The sequence below is a fragment of the Podarcis cretensis genome (genome assembly GCF_951804945.1).
Source record: "Podarcis cretensis genome assembly, chromosome: 1".
NCBI classification, from domain to species: Eukaryota; Metazoa; Chordata; class Lepidosauria; order Squamata; family Lacertidae; genus Podarcis; species Podarcis cretensis.
Genome location: NC_137170.1, coordinates 131180047 through 131198465, shown reverse-complemented (window position 1 = coordinate 131198465; position 18419 = coordinate 131180047). Strand labels below are relative to the sequence as shown.

The following is an 18419-nucleotide window of genomic DNA, read 5'->3' as shown; positions in this document are numbered from 1 at the left end:
GCCAAAGCAGCGAGCGGGATCCATCCCGCCCCCTGCCTTGGCTTGCTCCATAGCTGCGCGCAACCCCTCCGGCAAGGAGAGGCTGCATGGGGCTATGGATTCTTTAGCCCCATGCAGCCTCTCCCGGGACGGAGAGGCTGCACGGGGCTAAAGGGGAAGCCAAAGCAGCGAGCGGGATCCATCCCGCCCCTGCCTTGGCTTGCTCCATAGCTGCGCGCAACCCCTCCGCAAGGAGAGGCTGCACGGGACTATGGATTCTTTAGCCCCACGCAGCCTCTCCCAGGAGGGAGAGGCTGCACGGGAATAAGGGGGAAGCCAAAGCAGCGAGCGGGATCCATCCCGCTCGCTGCCTTGCCTTCTTCCAAAGCTGCGTGCAACCCCTCTGGCAGGGAGAGGTTGTGTGCAGCGTGTACGCTGCTCTTTGGGGCTAGGGGAAAAATATTTTTTTCCTTGATTCTCCCCCCCCCCTAAAAACTGGGTGCGCCCTATGGTCCGGTGTGCCCTATGGTGCGAAAAATACGGTAATGTTAGCTTACAGATGTAATAAGAAATATGAATTAACTTACTATTCAATATGCTTTTTCACGCTGTGATCTGTTATGCGACAGAGCAAAGGATACTAGAGGACAGTCACTCAACAGGCATGGGAAACCTCCAGCCTGAGAGTCAAATTAAACCTGCCAAGAGTCCTAATTTGGCCTGTGAGGCCATTTTTCCAACAGCCATGCCTTGAAGCCAGGGGTGGAGCAGGCAAGGCTGCAAGGAAATAATGGATCTAGAGTGCAAACCAGATCGCTGCAGTCAGTGCTGAATGCAAGCCAGCTGGGATCAGCCCACTGCAGAGTTCCCCACCAGAACACCTATGTGGAGTTGATCCCTCTGGCTTACCAGCCCTGCTTGAAGGCAGGAATTGTTGCATCTGGGAGCTCCAATCAGACAAGTAAAGCTGATCCCAGCAGGCATGCATTTGGCACTGAGGAGCAAGTGGAGTTCCCAGTGAGTGGGGGAGTTCAGGATCCAGCCCACCAGCCAGATCCTACTTCCCAGCCCCGTGGTGCAAGTTTGCAAGAATGAAAATTGTTAATGGGGAGGATATGGAAAACAGGTTTTTCTTACCAAACCGCGAGATTGGAAAGAGCTGGCTTGCTTATTAAATAAAAAAAGAGTAAACACAGATCCAAGCCGTTCCCTGCTTGTATTGGAATCCTGGGGAAACTGGCAAAGTACCGGCTACCAGGATCCAGACCAGCCGAGAGAGCAGCAGTTGCTTCCCAGGGACTGGCCAACGTTGGTTTTGTCTTCCCTCATGCTGAAGGAAGTGGATCGGACTCTGAGACACACCATCAACTGGTAAAATATTAATTTCACGTTGTGCCACCACCAGGCAACATTTTGGATGTAACATCTGAAGGCTCTCAAGGATGGGGCATCGCCAGGAAGGTGCAGTGAGCTGAACTCATGTCAAATGGCTGGAAAAGACTCTTGCTGCAGCTGTTAACTCTACGATTAGAACTTCCAGCAAATGTACCTTTCTCCAAGTAGGTCCTTGGTGCCCACGGTGGATCCTCTTCGGCGTATGGGTCACTGTATTCTACCACAGCGGCTTCTTCCTCCTCATAATCTTCTGGAGGAGGTGGTGGTGGTGGGGATTCATCAAAGACTGGCTCATCTACTGGGGGTGGGGGTGGAGGTGTGTCTGAAACTAGAGGAGCAAAAATCCACACTGCAGTTCCTAGAATTTAAAGGCTATACAGCACATCCAATACATTAAGAGCTTTACAAGTCTTATCCCCCCCCCCGCCGCCTCTGTCCAGCGTCTGCTTCGATGGGTTGTCCTCCTTTTACAGAAAAGATCCAAGGCAGTGCTTGTAATCACTGATCAAGGTTCAAAGTTCACCTTCCATCGAGTCTGAAACTCAAACACTGGACATCGGGGAAAACAGCAGCTTTTCCACTTTAGGGAAGAGGTAGCTCATCTGTGGCCCTTTGGGTCATTGCTCCCATCATCTCTGACAATTAAGCAGTGCTGGAGGACCAGCCCTTTTCTAGAGAGATTCATGTTCCACATTACCTGCTGCTAGCTCTTCCAAATCCAGTCTCAGAGGCAGTATGTCTCTGAACATCATTTGCTAGGGAACTCAAAAGGGGGGGAAAGTGCTATAACTCTTGCACTCTTCTAGTGGTTTTTTATAGATATCTGGCTGGCCTCAAAATGTTGGACTTGGTGGGTCTTTGGTTGAATTCAGTAGGGCTGTCCTTGTGTTCTCAATCCCATATGGTTATGCTGAATGGCAGTTCCTGGTTAAGTCGCTTTTTTTTGCTATGGGGCGAACTGCATGTGCTTCAGATTGTAAAGCAGGAACTTTGAAGCTCTGAGTTTAATCACTATGTGGGCACTGCTGCAGTGGGGGCCAGAAGGTAATCGACCCAATCCCACATGAAAAGTGTTCCGCTTCTGCCTGGCAGAAGACCACAGCATCACACTTTGCAAAATGCACTGTCATGGCTGCTGACTGGTAGATGCACAAAATTTATGAAACAGTCTATGAACAACCAATCTAAATGTGGAACGTCTGCTAGATGATAAGCAAGTGGGCATTACAAGGTTGTCTGTGATCAAGAGACATTGCCATCATCCAAACATAACGCCTGCAGCTGAGCTTAAGCTTACTAAAATATTTCTACCTGAATCAAAGGACAATAAAAACGCATACTTACTATTCTCCTGAACTCTGGCCACAAATCCCATGAGTGGTAACTGAGGAGTTACCTGTAGGATAGAGGGAGGCGGCGGCGCAAGAGACACTGCAGAAAAGGAACGACAACAATAAAAAAGCAGGCCTCCGGTTAGAAAAGTTAGAAAACCCAAAACATGAGAGATTGCATGGGCACTGTGGTTTCCTACTCAATGCAAGAAAAAGGGAGGAAAAATAGTAACAGGTCAACTTGAACCTAGCTGCCAAGGACAACACTGAAATTTGCTTTAAGCTGTATTAATCATCAGGCTTGTTTCTTAACTTGACATCTTTCTGCAGGGCCTGCAAGACAGAGCTGTTCCACCAGGCCTTTGGCCAAGGCACGGTCTGACCCCCTCCTTTGGTAATCCTCATAGAACTCTAGCCCAATGGTTGCCATTAATTTGATTCTGAATTGATTTTAGAATGTATTTCAATTAATTGATTGTGATTTTATGTAAACTGTGTTATTTTTATTGTTGTTAGCCGCTCTGAGCCTGGCTTTGGCTGGGGAGGGAGGGATATAAATAACATATTATTATTATTATTATTATTATTATTATTATTATTATTATTATTAAACAGAAATAATTGATGCTTAAGGGATTCGTCTCCTGCAGTCTCCACAGAACCAGTCCTGAAACAAGTCCGGCAGAAGCACAGAAATCCTTGGCTATTAGGAAGACCGTCTGGTGCAGTCAGGGAAAATATTCCCCAACCCACAAGGACCTTCCAGCGCTTCATTTTTACATAGCCTGCATTTGCATTACCAAAGACCAATGTTTACAGCTTCACATTTCTTCATAAAAAATTCAAAATCTACAAGCAAATTAGAAAGCAATCTCTTAACCCGGTCTGAGAAAATGTTCAGGATTGGGACTTAGAATAACTTTACTTGAGGTGTTTCTGAGCACACAGAACACAGAACACTTTCATGAACTGTGTGACCTGACTGTTTAAAACAGGATTTTAGAAGTGTTCTTATGCGATTAAGCACCATTATGCATGGCTTTGAGACAGCAGCTGAAACAATTTACTTCCTTCCACAGAAGTCCATGGGAATCTTTCTCTTCTACGGGTAGGTAAAGTAGCTGCACTTGGGGTCACAGTTTAGCTGGAAGCAAAACCCAATCCTGGCCCCCAAGTCTTGGCAACTTGAGAGTCAGGGCAGAATTTAGGTTTTCCCCGCAACTCAATGATGTCAGAGACTCCCATTCTTGTACTCTCTGCTGAGTCGTTCAGTGGGTGCTACTCATTTCTAAATGAGAATATTTCAGCACTCACAACTTTTTGAAAATTGAGCTACCTATATACTTGCCCCCTCAGATCATGGTTGCTGCCAATCACTTCATTTTTAAAATCAAGCTGTTGTGTGCAGAACATATTTTTGCTTTGCTTTCTCTTGTACAGAGTGTGCCTGTAACATGGGGAAGTCTATGCAGGAGTGCACTTCATGTACAATGAAAAGAATGAGAACCAGTCTCAAGATCTCCCCCAGCAAGCACCACGCCCCTTCTCCCTTGCTGAAGCCCATGTTGCTCCCTCAATGAAAAGGTAACAGGCCAATTTTCAAATGGCATTCCTTGCTCCCCTACCCTGCCATTTCCCCCCCTCTTTATGGCACCACAGTAATCTGGTTGTCCTCAGCAGTTCTCTCCCGATAGTGAGTCTTTGTTAGAAGTCCTTTTGCCTCTACCCTGGATGAGGTCCAAATCCAATGACATATCCCATCTTCATTCGCTAAAACTCTACACTTACAAACCTCTCATTATTTGCACCACGGGAAAGCAACTCTTTTTGTGAATTTACAATCCAAGCAAGTTACCCTTTTAAATCATAACATTCTGCTTGGCTAAACAGACTGAATGAGAACTACCTAATATTTATTGGCTATTTGGAATCTTCTGTGGTGTCTCGACAACGAAATGACCGACTAATGAAGGGCCACCCATTTAACAACTCTTACCACAACAAAGGATTCTACAAAACTTGCTGAGCATCCAGAAAACACCTTTGCATAAAAACAAACCTTCAGAAGTCGGTCTCCCCATAAAAGAGTGAATAATCATAGGTTCTCTCCTTCAGCATGCAAAGAGTCATGCTTATTATTAACACCTTTTCACATTTGTGAGTGTTATGCGTTGTCATATTTAGGGACACTTCTCGGTATGTTTTGAACATGTACACACACAAACACAAAATATTCCATACACAAATATTCAAGTTCAACAGGTGTGTGCAAACTCGACATCGTGCAGGTTATGTGCACTGAGTGAAGATCCATTATTAACATGCATATATATTCTAGGCACTTAGGTTCAGTAGAGAGGTGCTGGTTTAGGGGTGGAAGAGCCAGATTTATGCCACAACTTAAGTCATGAAGCTCAACCAGTGCAGCTTCTGTCAAGTTACAGGCTCTCAGACTAATCAATTCACACGCCTATTTGCAGTTGTGCACTTCAGGATTCCATCAACTGATCTCCTATGAAACATTAGCAAACTGACAAGATCCCCATGCTTGCTTCTATGATGTGCAACTGATTCAAGTCAGGTTTCCTTCCAAATACAAGCCATCTCTTTAGCAATCTGGCCACCTAGTGAACTAAGAACTATGAGGGGAAACAAAATGTTGTCTCAGGGATTGTTAGTCTGTTGCAGAAAACACCGAGGCTTTGGGCATCTTAAAGACTAACCTTTTCATGGCATATGTTTCCGCTTCAGATGAATAAAGTGTTATCTCAAGTTACAGGCATATGGTTTGGGCGGGGAATGGGGGGGGGGGCTTATAAACAGTGAGGCCAGAGGAAAATAAAATGCAGAAAGTACAGACAAACTGATAAATTACCAAAACAGCCACATTTCAAATATAATACTTTATCAAAGAAAGGCAACCCCTTCCCCGCAATCAGAGATTAATATTTAGGATTTTAAGGTGAAGGTCAAATTATTCACCATCGCCACATGTGGTTAGATCTTTAAAGGCAACACAACACTAGCATTTTTGTTGGTGGGTTAGAGTACTGATTTTCACTGCGGTGCATCTTACCTGGGTTCTGGCTATAAAAGGGTCCTCCATTCACCTGGTTTTGAAGGCTGTTCTGCGAAGTGATGGAAGGAGGACGCCTGTACGGCAAAGAGCCCCCTATTGTTGGAGGGGTGTGCCGAGTAGCAGGTCTGTTCATGCTGTAGAACTGAACAGGATGACCTGTTTCGGAAGGGAGAAAAGTGTCAGGGTAAGGACAAAAATGTTGAAGCTGAATCCTGCCTTTTCACATAAAGATTTCTGCTTCATATGAGTGGACTCTCCATGCCCTTACCACAGCAAAAAGACTGAAACTGAAGAATGGGAAAAATAAAAACGTGGCTCCCTTCTATCATTGGATTGAAAACTTATACAAACTTGCAGCATATGAACAACTTGCATATAAACGCAGACTTGCCATGGACAAATTCAATGATATTTGGAATCCATTCTTACAAATACCGTAATAGGTGAAGATCTGGTGAGGTACAGTAACAACTTTGTAAAGTATACAATTTTGGGTTCCCCCCTTCACTTTCCCTTCTACACAGGTGCTGTTTCTCTTTTCCTTTTTCTCTCTTATTTCATCTCGCCATGCTTGGTGGACATATATGGTTATGTACAGTGGACAGTCGGGTTGCGAATGTGATCATTGCAGGATGCACATTCGCACCCGCAGCGTTCTCAAAATGCAGTGGTGCTCTGCGCATGCGCGGGTTGCGATTCGACGTTTCTGCGCATGCGCGACCGCCAAAACCCGGCAGTAACCCGTTCCGGTACTTCCGGGTTTCAGCGGTCTGCAACCCAAAAAAAATGCAACCTGAAGAGTCTGTAACCCGAGGTATGACTGTATAATAATAATAATAATAATAATAATAATAATAATAATAATTTATTATTTATACCCCGCCCATCTGGCTGGGCCTCCCCAGCCACTCTGGGCGGCTTCCATAGAAACCAAAAATACAATACAGTGGTGCCTCGCAAGACGAAATTAATCCGTTCCGTGAGGCTCTTCTTATAGCGGTTTTTTCGTCTTGCGAAGCAAGCCCATTGACAGCTTAGCGGATTAGCGCTATTAGCGGTTTAGCGGCTTTTAGCGGATCAGCTGATAAGCGGCTTATCAGTGGATCAGCTGATAAGCGGCTTAGGGCTTTAAAAAAGGGGGGGAGGGGAAAAAACCCGCAGGAACTCGCAAGACATTTTCGTCTTGCGAAGCAAGCCCATAGGGAAATTCGTTTTGCGAAGCGCCTCCAAAACAGAAAACCCTTTCGTCTAGCGGGTTTTCTGTCTTGCGAGGCGTTCGTCTTGCGGGGCACCACTGTACTTTCAATAAAAAATTAGTATATATATATATATATAGATTTCAGCTTTATCTAAAATGACGTTTGAACACAAAGGGTGGAACCCGATGTTGCATAAGTAGATCTTTGGTTCACACACTGGGTCTTCATCTCTCCTACCTCCCTCCTTGCAGTTTCTTGCCACCCCATCCCCACAAAAAAAAAAAAACCCAAGTCCAATGGGTCCCCCAAACCTCCAGAGCAAATTTGAGGTGTGAAAGAGAGGCTGCAGTGGTAAAGAGAGGAAGGTGAAATTCCACTGCATGACTGCAAGTCTACTCTGCTTCTGAGAAGACAGCTTTGGAAACAACCCATTGGTGTGTTTTTTCACATGCTTTAAAAGCTGCTCATATGATTCAGAGGTTCGGCATTAATACAAAACCTACAATGTTATGCTTTTGAAAATGAAGCAATTCTGCTGACATAGCAGGCACATACGACGGGATACCTTAAATTACACTTCAAAGGAAACTTGTTAGGATTAATATGGGGCAGAGCAGAATGGTAGCATTCTACCCAGCATTTTAAAAAAGGAGGTCTCTGAGCTGATTCTCCATTAGCTCTCAAAGAAGCTGACGGAAACATGAAACAAGTACATAAGCACAGTGTGCTCTGCCTGATTTTCCAGAGTAACTCAACTAAGGTTTAGTTCCTATATGCACGTTCACCACTTGATGACCAACATGTTGGAATGAACCACCGCAGCAGAAACTTTTACATCCATAATACTTTTGAATGGAGAGGGAACACATGTTTAGCAAAGCCAAAAACTGCAAAATAATCAAATAGCAAATATCCATGTAAGAGTCAGCCGTGAACTGCTCCAAGTTTGAATGGGTTTCACCAGTCACAGAACCCCCAACTATGCTGCTCATTTCAGGTGGTCTCTCGCCCCCCGCCTCAACTTTCAAATCCAAAAGCAGTGCCTTGGTAAAGTTTAGAGTACAGCAATATTTTCCCCTAAAAGGTTAATCAATTAAACCTGAAAAATCTATTTTGCTACTTGTAAATCAGTTGCTCCCCCTAAATATTAAACAGCCTCAGCCTTGCACACTGCCATCACTTAAGAATTACAACCATGATTCCAAGCAATGAGTTTCTGATACAATATTACCTACAAAATGTTGAACTTGGTTTTTTGAAACAAGCTGCAAATACCGTACTTTTCCATCTATAAGACGCCCCTGTGTATAAGACTTCCCCTATTTTGGGGGACTCAAATTTAAGAAAATGAGGGGAGATGGCACAAAGTCACTGAGCTTTTTGCAGAGGATTGCTCAGCATTGTTGAGCTTTTTTTAGGGGGGTCTGCTGAAAATAGCTCACCCATATGCATCGCAAAATCTGCCTCCTGTCTGTCCCATTGCTGGCAGCAGCTGCAATTCACCCACCCAACTGCCAAAGCGTCAGCCAATCAACACCACCCACTGACGCAGCAACCAATCATACGCACAATAGCCGCTGACAGCCGCTGCAACAACCAATCAAACGCCCACCCTATGCACTACCCATGTATAAGACGACCCCCACTTTTTACCATGATTTGAAAAGAAAAAAACATAAGTCTTATACACGGAAAAGTATGGTAAGTCAATAATGTGCGGTTGTCAGAATAATGCTTGGGTCGAAATAACCGAGACAGATGGTAGACAAAGGGGCATTTTGAAAACAACGCACAAAGAAACACAGCAAGCCAAACAATTCAGTATAACAAGGTGCTTTCAGCAGCTGAGAAAGATGATGAAAGGATGGAAAACGAAATGTCACGCTTTCCCAATGAAAACCACACAAGCATAGGAAACTCAGTGAATCGGTAGTACTCAACAAAACCAGTCTTAGGCTGCCATTGCATCTTGGCTGGCCTGCCTCAAGAGGAGGAGCTGAAACTCACCTGCGGAAGGAGTGGAAGAAGCAGCAGGGGGAGTTGGAGATGTGAAGCCATCGGCAAGGGGCTGAGCCCCTGCAGCAGCGGCAGCAGCATCTGGGGCGGCAGAGGATGGGGCAGTTGCAGGAGTGAGAGGAGTGGGAGCAGGGGCAGAAGTAGCAGGAAGGGGAGAAGTGCCAGCAGAACTGGCAGGGGCTACGTGGAAAGAGGAGGAAGAGGAGGAGTTAATAAGGAGTTACGGTTAGCAAGGATTAGAAAAGCTTTTGAGTATTTTGTGCGGAACGTTCCACAAACGCTTAAAACTCTAGCCCCAAAAATGGCAGCAGCGGGGGGAGGAAGGAAAGGTAGAATAATGTTTATGTAGGGAAAGGGTTAACCCTTAGGTATGCAGCAAAAACGGGGTGGGGAATGGGAGGAGGATTTCAACTTATCCAATGTAAAACATCGCCTTTCCCCCTGACAGGACTCAAAGCAGCTTACAGATAATTGCCATTACCAAGGAATCGCCCAAACCCAAGAGGGGCCCCTGCCCCCCGAGATTTACCTGGATACACACTGGGAGGGGACGGAGTAGGGACAGCAATAGGGACTCCCACACTTCCACTTCCGCTGTTCTCTCGACTGCTGCTCCTACTGCTAGGATGGCTCCCTCCACTGCTCCCGCTGCTGCTAAAGAAATAATATAAAAACAAACAAACCACAAAGGCATCCACATTCCATTCCATGCCAGGCACACGCAGATTGCTAAACTTCGCAATTTTGGGGACAAAGAAAGGCCTGCTGCCGTTTTCCCCCCTACGTCCAAGCTAAAATCAGGGTACATCACTGACGAGTAACAGTTGCCTGCTAGATTATAGGAAATGGCTTTCAGGACCCTAGAAATATCAACTCTTAATGGGCAAAGGGCCAATATTAGAATGAGGTTGGTTTTATCTGCATTGCTTAATACTCCACAAGTAAAAACGCTTAGGCCTAAAATAGTTTTTGGCACAGCACCATGAAATCTCACCAACATACCATTACGTTTTATGCTGGCCAGGGCTAATCTGTTCTGCAGATCAATTTCCTTAGCGCAGACCTATCTTAGGCCAAGGCCTTTTTCCAGCTTTACATTACTTCTGCAAATCCACATAAAGGAATTAAATCAGTCATGTTTCCTATCTATTTCATGTTACCAACATTTTCACAGGCACCAAAGTCTCATCTACAGGTATAGGAATAATAATAATAATAATAATAATAATAATGTCTGTTGAGCATGGAATCTCAGGTTTCAGAGCTTATTGGGAAGTAACAATAAAGCCTCATGACAGCATCACCCTCATTTGTAGACACCACATTTTAGAAACAGTGCATGACCATGACTGTCTTATGACGGAGTGGCAAATAAATAGAAGTTATAACAAACAAACAAGCAAACAAACAAACAAACAGGATACAGTTCTATTCAAGACTTCATATGCTACAATACACAATTCGGCAAGCAAATTGTGTATCTTTTAAAAAAACTCTTCCTAGACAAACAACTTCGCATTATACAACATGTAGCATAACGAGCATGGTTTCCCTCTAACTCCCAATGGATTTCCCAAGAAATCACATGAATTTATGAAGTTCTAAGTGAAGGGTTGGAGGGAGGAGGGGGGGTTAAAAGCAGATCACTATAAAGCTGTGTTATGTGTCTTAATTATTGTTAATATTTTGTGCAGGAGCAGACTGAATACCTGTAAGTGCGATTCCTCTGATTCACAGAAGCTGTCCTAACAGGGCTCTGTTGCGAGGGAGCCATATTACGGGTAGGGCTAGGTACATAGTCATTTGGTACCACTGGAGGACGCACTGGCTCCAGTGTGCGATAGGGAGAGTGACGCCTACACAAGAAAAACATATGTATGGAAGCAATTTCAGACAATGAAATACACCAAACACCTTTGGGCAAGGCAGTGTAGAACTCCTGCTTACTGTTCATATTGAAAATGCACAGGGCAGGATCCAGTCCACCGCCGGGGCAGCGCCTGTGAAGGATTCCCTTGGGCACAACAGAGCCCAATTTTCCTACTCCCCCTTCATGGCGCACAAGAAGGCGTTGCCAAAAAAGAGAGGTCTTTGCATGCCGCCCATGTCCCCAGACAGCTCTCCCTCTCCTCTCAAAGTAAGTGACTTCTGCTCTGGTGCATCAGTGACTTGCATTAAGAGGAGAGGGCAGACTGGGGAAGCATGAGGAGTTCCTGGTCCAATCGATGGTCTATCATTGTGCCTGCACACTTAGTTGGTCAGAAGAGGAAGAGAGAAAAAGGGACTCTACTGAGCCTGTAAGAACACTCCACATGCTGGTGCCGTGCTTCTCAGTGGACCTAACTGGGCCCATGAAATTTCTCTGTTCATGTCGTACAGGATAATCAGGGCCATTACTTTTTCTAGGTACAGCAGTGTAGAGCTACTCTACAAACAAAAGCCCAAAAGGCTCCTGCCGAAAGAAACTATATTCAACCATTATTTCCACCTCCTGGCGATGCTATGAATGTGCTATCTGCCTACAGGGGAGAGAGACAAGACACCTCCAAAGCCCACAATGTCATTTTGAGGCACTAATGAGCCATGAAGCAATAGTAAAAGCAAGAAAGGATTTTTACCTTCCCTTTTTGCACCCTGCCCCCTTTCCAATGCGCGTGAAGTTGTACTTACCCAATCGTTCCTTTCCCTGACATTGGCGGACTGGGTGGCTTCTGGGTGGGTGGCGTGGTACGAGGCAGGCCACCCATTTTCATATTCTGTGTACTAACCTGCATGAGAGGCAATGGGAAGAAAAGCAAACCTCACTGAACTCTTCAGGTCAACGACTGAGAATAAATTAAGAACCCTTTGAGAACTGATCTGCAACATTAAAAAAGCAGGGGAATGTGCAATGATAATAATAATTATAATGTAGAAGCCCCAGTGGCCATGCACCTATGTGCAATTTCTAGAATGCGGCAGCTAGACTGGTGACTGGGGGCGGCCGCCGAAACCACATAACACCGGTCTTGAAAGACCTACATTGGCTCCCAGTACGTTTCCGAGCACAATTCAAAGTGCTGGTGTTGACCTTTAAAGCCCTAAATGGCCTTGGCCCAGTATACCTGAAGGAGCGTCTCCACCCCCATCGTTCTGCCCGGACGCTGAGGTCCAGCGCCGAGGGCCTTCTGGCGGTTCCTTCATTGCGAGAAGCAAAGCTACAGGGAACCGGGCAGAGGGCCTTCTCGGTCGTGGCGCCTGCCCTGTGGAACGCCCTCCCATCAGATGTCAAAGCGATAAATAACTACCTGACATTCAGAAGACATCTTAAGGCAGCCCTGTTCAGGGAAGTTTTTAATCTGTAATATTTTAGTGTATTTTTGGTTTTTATGGAAGCCGCCCAGAGTGGCTGGGGAAACCCAGCCAGATGGGCGGGGTACAAATAATAAATTATTATTATTATTATTATTATTATTATTATTATTACATACAATAGTTAAGATGTGCTCAAAGGACTTGTGCTTCTATGGCGTGTTTAAGAGTTGTTCTGACTGCATGTGCCTTTAGACCATCACATTTAACTTCCAATCACCAGCAACAAGGAAAGTGTGCCTATCTCAAGGCAAACTTTGCTTACTAGGCTCAAGGCAACATCCTTTCCCTCACTGCATTTCTAGCTATGCAAATCCTGCCCACGTCTGCTCAGAGGTAAGCCCCACGGGGTTTGATGTGGTTTGTTCCCAAGAAAGTAGGTTTAGAACCACCGCCTAGAAATACAAACGAGATATTTTACTGAAATGTAGGGTATAAATGAAAGACAAATGGGTTTCCAAACTTTAAGTATTATAATACAAATCAGGGGTGGCTCACTTGTGGCCCTCTAGATATTATTTGCCTACGACTCCAGACCACTGGGCTATGCTGGCTAGGACTGATGGGAGTTGTAGTCCAACCACATCTGGAGGGCCACAATATATCCCTGAACTATATAAAACATAAAGTTTAAAAATACATTTGCATTGCATGCGTCCAGGGGACGTGCCTAGGGGTTTGGCAACAGCACGCTGGCTACACATTCTAGCAGTAGCAAATGCAACTCTGCCACAGCACAACACATGAAGTGTCTCTCAAAAGCACTTAATATATATTTCAGGAAACCACTTACCGTATTGTTTGCTCTCTAAGACTCACTTTTCCCCTCCTAAAAAGTAAGGGGAAATGTGTGTGCGTCTTATGGAGCGAATGCAGGCTGCGCAGCTATCCCAGAAGCCAGAACAGCAAGAGGGATTGCTGCTTTCACTGCGCAGCGATCCCTCTTGCTGTTCTGGCTTCTGAGATTCAGAATATTTTTTTTCTTGTTTTCCTCCTCCAAAAACTAGATGCGTCTTGTGGTCTGGTGCATCTTATAGAGCGAAAAATACGGTATTTTTTTGTTTGACTGAGTGGTGGGGAACCTGCAGCCCTGCAGGTGTCATTTGATTCCAACTCTCCTCTCACCTGACCAACTAGAGCGTGCTAGCTAGGGTTGATGGGAGTTTGGGCCCAGCAACTTCAGGGTGGGGTGGGAGTAGGCAAGAGGTTGCCCGCCACCAACCTGCAGTGTCTATGAAGCTATTAGATGTGACTAGGACAGGGAATGAGTTATACGTAACATGAAACCCTTACACCATGTATTACAAAAGCACAAGGAGGAATCCTAAAAGCTCAATTTAAGAAATAATCTGGTATCCTCACTTCCCCAGAGGGATGCAAAGACCTGGCCAAGTATTGGTGAATATCTCATTCTGCTGAAAAGAGTCTACTCTGAAGTAACAGAAGCCAGTGTAGCAGTAGGAATATTGCTGCTTCTGCACCCTTCATCCTTGTCGTTCAAGGGCGCTTGTGTTGGTCCCATACAGTCTTTCACAGGCTTCCTCAACCTCGACCCTCCAGATGTTTTGCGACTACAGTTCCCATCATCCCTGACCACTGGCCCTGCTAGCTAAGGATCATGGGAGTTGCAGGCTAAAAACATCTGGAGGGCCGAGGTTGAGGAAGCCTGGTCTTTCAGCTTTATAGTTTAAACACTGCAGCCTTTCCCAAAAGATTTTTTTTTCCAAAGTATCTATTTGAACACTTTCTATCTGCACTAAGCACTTTCATAAATCAACTTCATATATGAAATGAAGCTTCACTTGCAACACCACCCTTATAAAATATGGCCTTTTAAAAAAAAAATAAGAAGTGACATTTTGTGTATAAAAGAAAGACTATATCACCAAGAGTTATTTCTGTCATAGATCACCTCATTTTTTAAGGATTGGTAGACATTTTATTGATCTGTTTCATGAGATGCTGATGACAAATTACATTTACGATGCTGCAAATGCAAGGTATGAATAATTTAATGTTTTGTGTTCATCAGCATCACGGTGGGTTGCTTTTTTTAAAAAAGGAAAAAAATTCACTGCTTGTTTCTACGTAAATCACAAACATGGGAAAACTAATACTTGTGTTTGTGTATGGAAAGAGCTTGTGTGTGTGTGTGTGTGTGTGAGAGAGAGAGAGAGAGAGAGAGAGAGAGAGAGAGAGAGAGCTGCTAGGAAAGCTACCTTATCCCTGGACTATGACTCTAAAATTTCATATTTTAAAAAGCAACACTTTCACAAGACAGGATCGCCCACCACATCGTGGAGCATGAATCATAGAATCATAGAGTTGGAAGAGACCACAAGGGCCATCGAGTCCAACCCCCTGCCAAGCAGGAAACAAGCAGGTAGAGCATTATGGAAAAGACACCTCAACCTTGAAAGATCTTTGAATCTGGGAAAACTAAGTTTTCAAATTTCAAAGCTGGATCCAAAAGTTGTCTGTCCGTCCCCAATAACTGGTCCATATGATTGTTACAGGATTGTTGTATAAATGCAGCTAAATAACATGCCTTCACTTTTTCTTCTGGATAAATTTTCGACATCACTACACTGCATTTTCTACATACAATATCCAAGATTCACTACTAGGCATGGAAATATTTATCCAGGTTCGATACACACTAAAAGGCAAGCTAGTAAACTGGGTTTTTTTTAAAAAAAAAAAACCCTTATTTTTCCGTCTATAAGACGCCCCCATGTATAAGACGACCCCTATTTTGGGGGCAACAACCAATCGCCAGTCCACCCTCTACCCATGTATAAGACACCCACTGATTTTTGACATTATTGGGCGGGGGGCACCTAGTCTTATACACAGAAAAATATGGTAAACTCCATGAATTTTCTTTTAGGATTGCGTGTGACTCAACCTCTTACAATCACTGGGCTTTTGTCCTCTGCCAGAGGTGCGATGAAAATTTCTGTGACCTTGTGGGGTTTCCACACAAAAATCACAGCATTTAGAACAAGAATTTATCTTAAAATAGGTTGAGAGCTACTTCACACAGTCAAAGTATGCCATTGTCTTTGAAGCAGATATAGTCACTCTGCTACAACAGGAGCCATGATTGGCCACAGATCATCAGCATGTACACATAAAGAGGAAAAACTCATGTGGCCACTTTTAGCATGAATGTGAACACTGCAACAAGTTAAGAAGCCTTAAAAAGGCTAATATAGATTACAAAATGTAAGCAGTATCACGTGTGTGTCATTTTAGGAGGCAAGTGCGAAGGAAGGAAACCCACCATATTCAATTTCATTTCCGTGGTCACAATCTAGGGAACAATAAGCCCTGTTGTGTTTGGAGCTTGGGTTTTACAGCATAACAGCTCCACAACACACAAACTGATTTTGACACGAGGATTTTCAAAAGCAGCTTGTTAAACGACAAGATAATTTAGACTTCTAAGAAAAGAAAGCAAAAGTTTCTGTGGGGACGATCAAACCCTTAGCGTTGCTGAAAAGGTTTCAGGATCGTGGCACATATGCCTGACATTAAAAGAGAAGCAACTTTGATTTTACATGGCTATTTTAGAAGCCAGAAATGACTAAGATGTTTGCCATTTTCATTGCACGGCTTTGATTTAACAGTATCCAGATTGGCAAGAAGCTAGGGGTAAAAGGGGGGGAAAGTCTTTGCAAATGAAAAGATTAAAGAATCAACACCCTCAAGGAGGATGCAAAAAGATGGAATCTTTTACAAAACATACATAGCCCCATTTTCTTGTACTCGGCTCTACTACTTAGTTCAGAAAACTAAGAGCCGACAGAGGTGTAACAAGCAATGAAAGGAAAAATAAGCTACAAAATTGTTTAAGTATCCCAAATATATATGTATTTTCCCGAAGTCAATAACTGGAAATCAGGGGAGAGAAAGAAGAGGTTCTTAATTTATCTTCAGAATGAACTGTGAAGCTTCAACAAACAGAGAACAGTCTTTGTCAATTATACTTTTTTTTATATTTCCCTTGATTAAAATTCAAAACATCATCTCTCCTTCACCCAACTGCTTTAGGAGCTCGCTCGCAATAATTTAATATTGCTCACATGTCATGCAGAATTATTAAGGAGGAAAGCACTGCTGAAACAATGAAAACAGCATTTCCTCACTAAATGTGTGTGCGGTGTAGGCAGCAGCAAATACAAATTCTTCAGCAATAGGTATCAAAGTGGCCTTCAAGCATACCCTGCAGATTTTAGGTTGGTGTTTTGCATTAGTGTAAACAGTGGGGGAGGAACATTTCCAACGGACCCTGCTGCTTCCAGGGTCCAGGACAGAGGGAAAGGGTTCCTTTCCCCACAGCAGCCCCTCTTCTCTCACCCAAGTCAATTACCGTATTTTTTGCTCCATAGGACGCACCGGACCATAAGGCACACCTAGTTTTTAGAGGGGGAAATCAAGAAAAAATATATTATTTTCCCCCCAGCCCCAATGAGCAGCGTACAGGCTGCGCACAACCTCTCCCTGCCGGAGGGGTTGCACGCGGCTATGGTACAAGCCAAGGAAGCCAGCAGGATGGATCCCGCTCGCTGTTTTGGCTTCCTCTTTAGCCCCGCGCAATCTCTCCCTGCTGGGAGAGGCTGTGAGGGGCTAAAAAAGCCATAGCCCCATGCAGCCTCTCCCTGCCAGAGGGGCTGCGTGCGGCTATCCCTGAAGCCTGGAGAGGAGAGGGGTCTGTGCGCACCGACGCCTCTCACTCTCCAGGCTTCAGCAAAAGCAACGCGAAGCCTCGGAGCGAGGAGGGAGCGCTCCCTCTGCACTTCGGAGGCTTAGCGTTGCTATCGCTGAAGCCAAGGTGCCTGCATTTGCTCCATAGGACGCACACACATTTCCCCTCAATTTTGGGAGGGGAAAAAGTGGTCCTATAGAGCGAAAAATACGGTAAGTGGCCAAGCATGAGGAGTAGGGGGGAGATTCTGTACAACTGCTGAGGCTTTCCTACTTCACCCAAAACCATGAACCTGGCAAAGGGAACAAAGGATCTGCGCACAGGGTTGGTTCAACTGCAACACCTGACAAACAATACATATGTGCTCCAGTGCACACAAAAACCAGCTATATCTGAGAAGCTACTCCCCAGGGGTTGTTAGATCCCACCCCCCAGCTGGCATGGACAGGGTGATGGGAGTTGTAGTTCACAACATCTGCAGGGCATCATATTCACCACCTGGCCAATATGATAGAAGACTTGGATTTTGAGGATTTGAGGAGGCCCAACACTGGAAATGCAGAATGTGTACGCCTCTGCAGTCAGCCTAGTAGTGGAATGTTTTTATTGGTCCATAAATGGAATTAAATAAATATATCAAGGGGAAGTCCCTTTCTGCATTGCACCTCCTTTTGTCAAAATTTATACCAGTTAAGGGCATGGGCACACAAACGGATTCGCCATTTTCAGCTCAAAGATACGGTACTTGGAAAATTAAGGTGAGAGTGACATATCTGCTTTGGGGGCTGAGAGCTCCTTACCATGGTCAGTTACATCAGATATATTTTTTTATCACCTTCAATCATTGCCTCACATTTGAATGCTACCCATTCAAGGAGCTCATTCTTAAAAGCACATTCTTAAAAGTATCCTCCATAGACCATTAAACAGCTTCTTAACTACCTTCTGAAGACTGATAGGTTGCTCTTCCTGAAATCTGACTATATTCTTAAAGTAATGCAAGACAACATACTAAGTAGGCATCCAGGAGCCAGGGATAAGGGATCCATTAACAATTCTAGTGTTGGCTGCTTTTTAAACTAGCTGCAGATACCCGCCAATCACTGACAGAAGATGGCAGATTCCAAGTGTAGATAAACTGGCTAGATTATGGGTTGGTTAATTAATAAGCATGGGTGTTGAAGACACATGTTCCAAGCTGGACTTTAACAGCAATTTCATATGGATAATTCCACTCAGTCTAGCTCAGACTCTTAGTCTCAATGGGTCTGAGCCCCATGTTGGGCAAAAGATTCCTGCACTGTAGGAGGCTGGATTATATTACCCTAGTGTATGATACCCAACTGTATGATTCTATG

The 18419-nt window shown here is 44.5% G+C and overlaps 1 protein-coding gene across 16 annotated transcripts in view; it reads right to left on the bottom strand.

Moving 5' to 3' along the window:
• Window positions 1–18419, bottom strand: part of ABI2 (abl interactor 2) — a 71674-nt gene that overhangs the window by 7997 nt on the left and 45258 nt on the right. For 3 of the 16 annotated variants that reach the window (XM_079979559.1, XM_079979556.1, XM_079979565.1), the window contains 7 exons: window positions 11670–11767; window positions 10709–10855; window positions 9529–9653; window positions 8991–9179; window positions 5782–5940; window positions 2719–2805; window positions 1529–1702 (listed from right to left, as the gene is read on the bottom strand). In XM_079979559.1, the coding sequence (XP_079835685.1) occupies window positions 1529–1702; window positions 2719–2805; window positions 5782–5940; window positions 8991–9179; window positions 9529–9653; window positions 10709–10855; window positions 11670–11767 (979 nt within the window). The remainder of the gene's footprint in view (window positions 1–1528; window positions 1703–2718; window positions 2806–5781; window positions 5941–8990; window positions 9180–9528; window positions 9654–10708; window positions 10856–11669; window positions 11768–18419) is intronic. The other 13 variants (XM_079979566.1, XM_079979568.1, XM_079979567.1 and 10 more) reach the window with 7 other exon arrangements.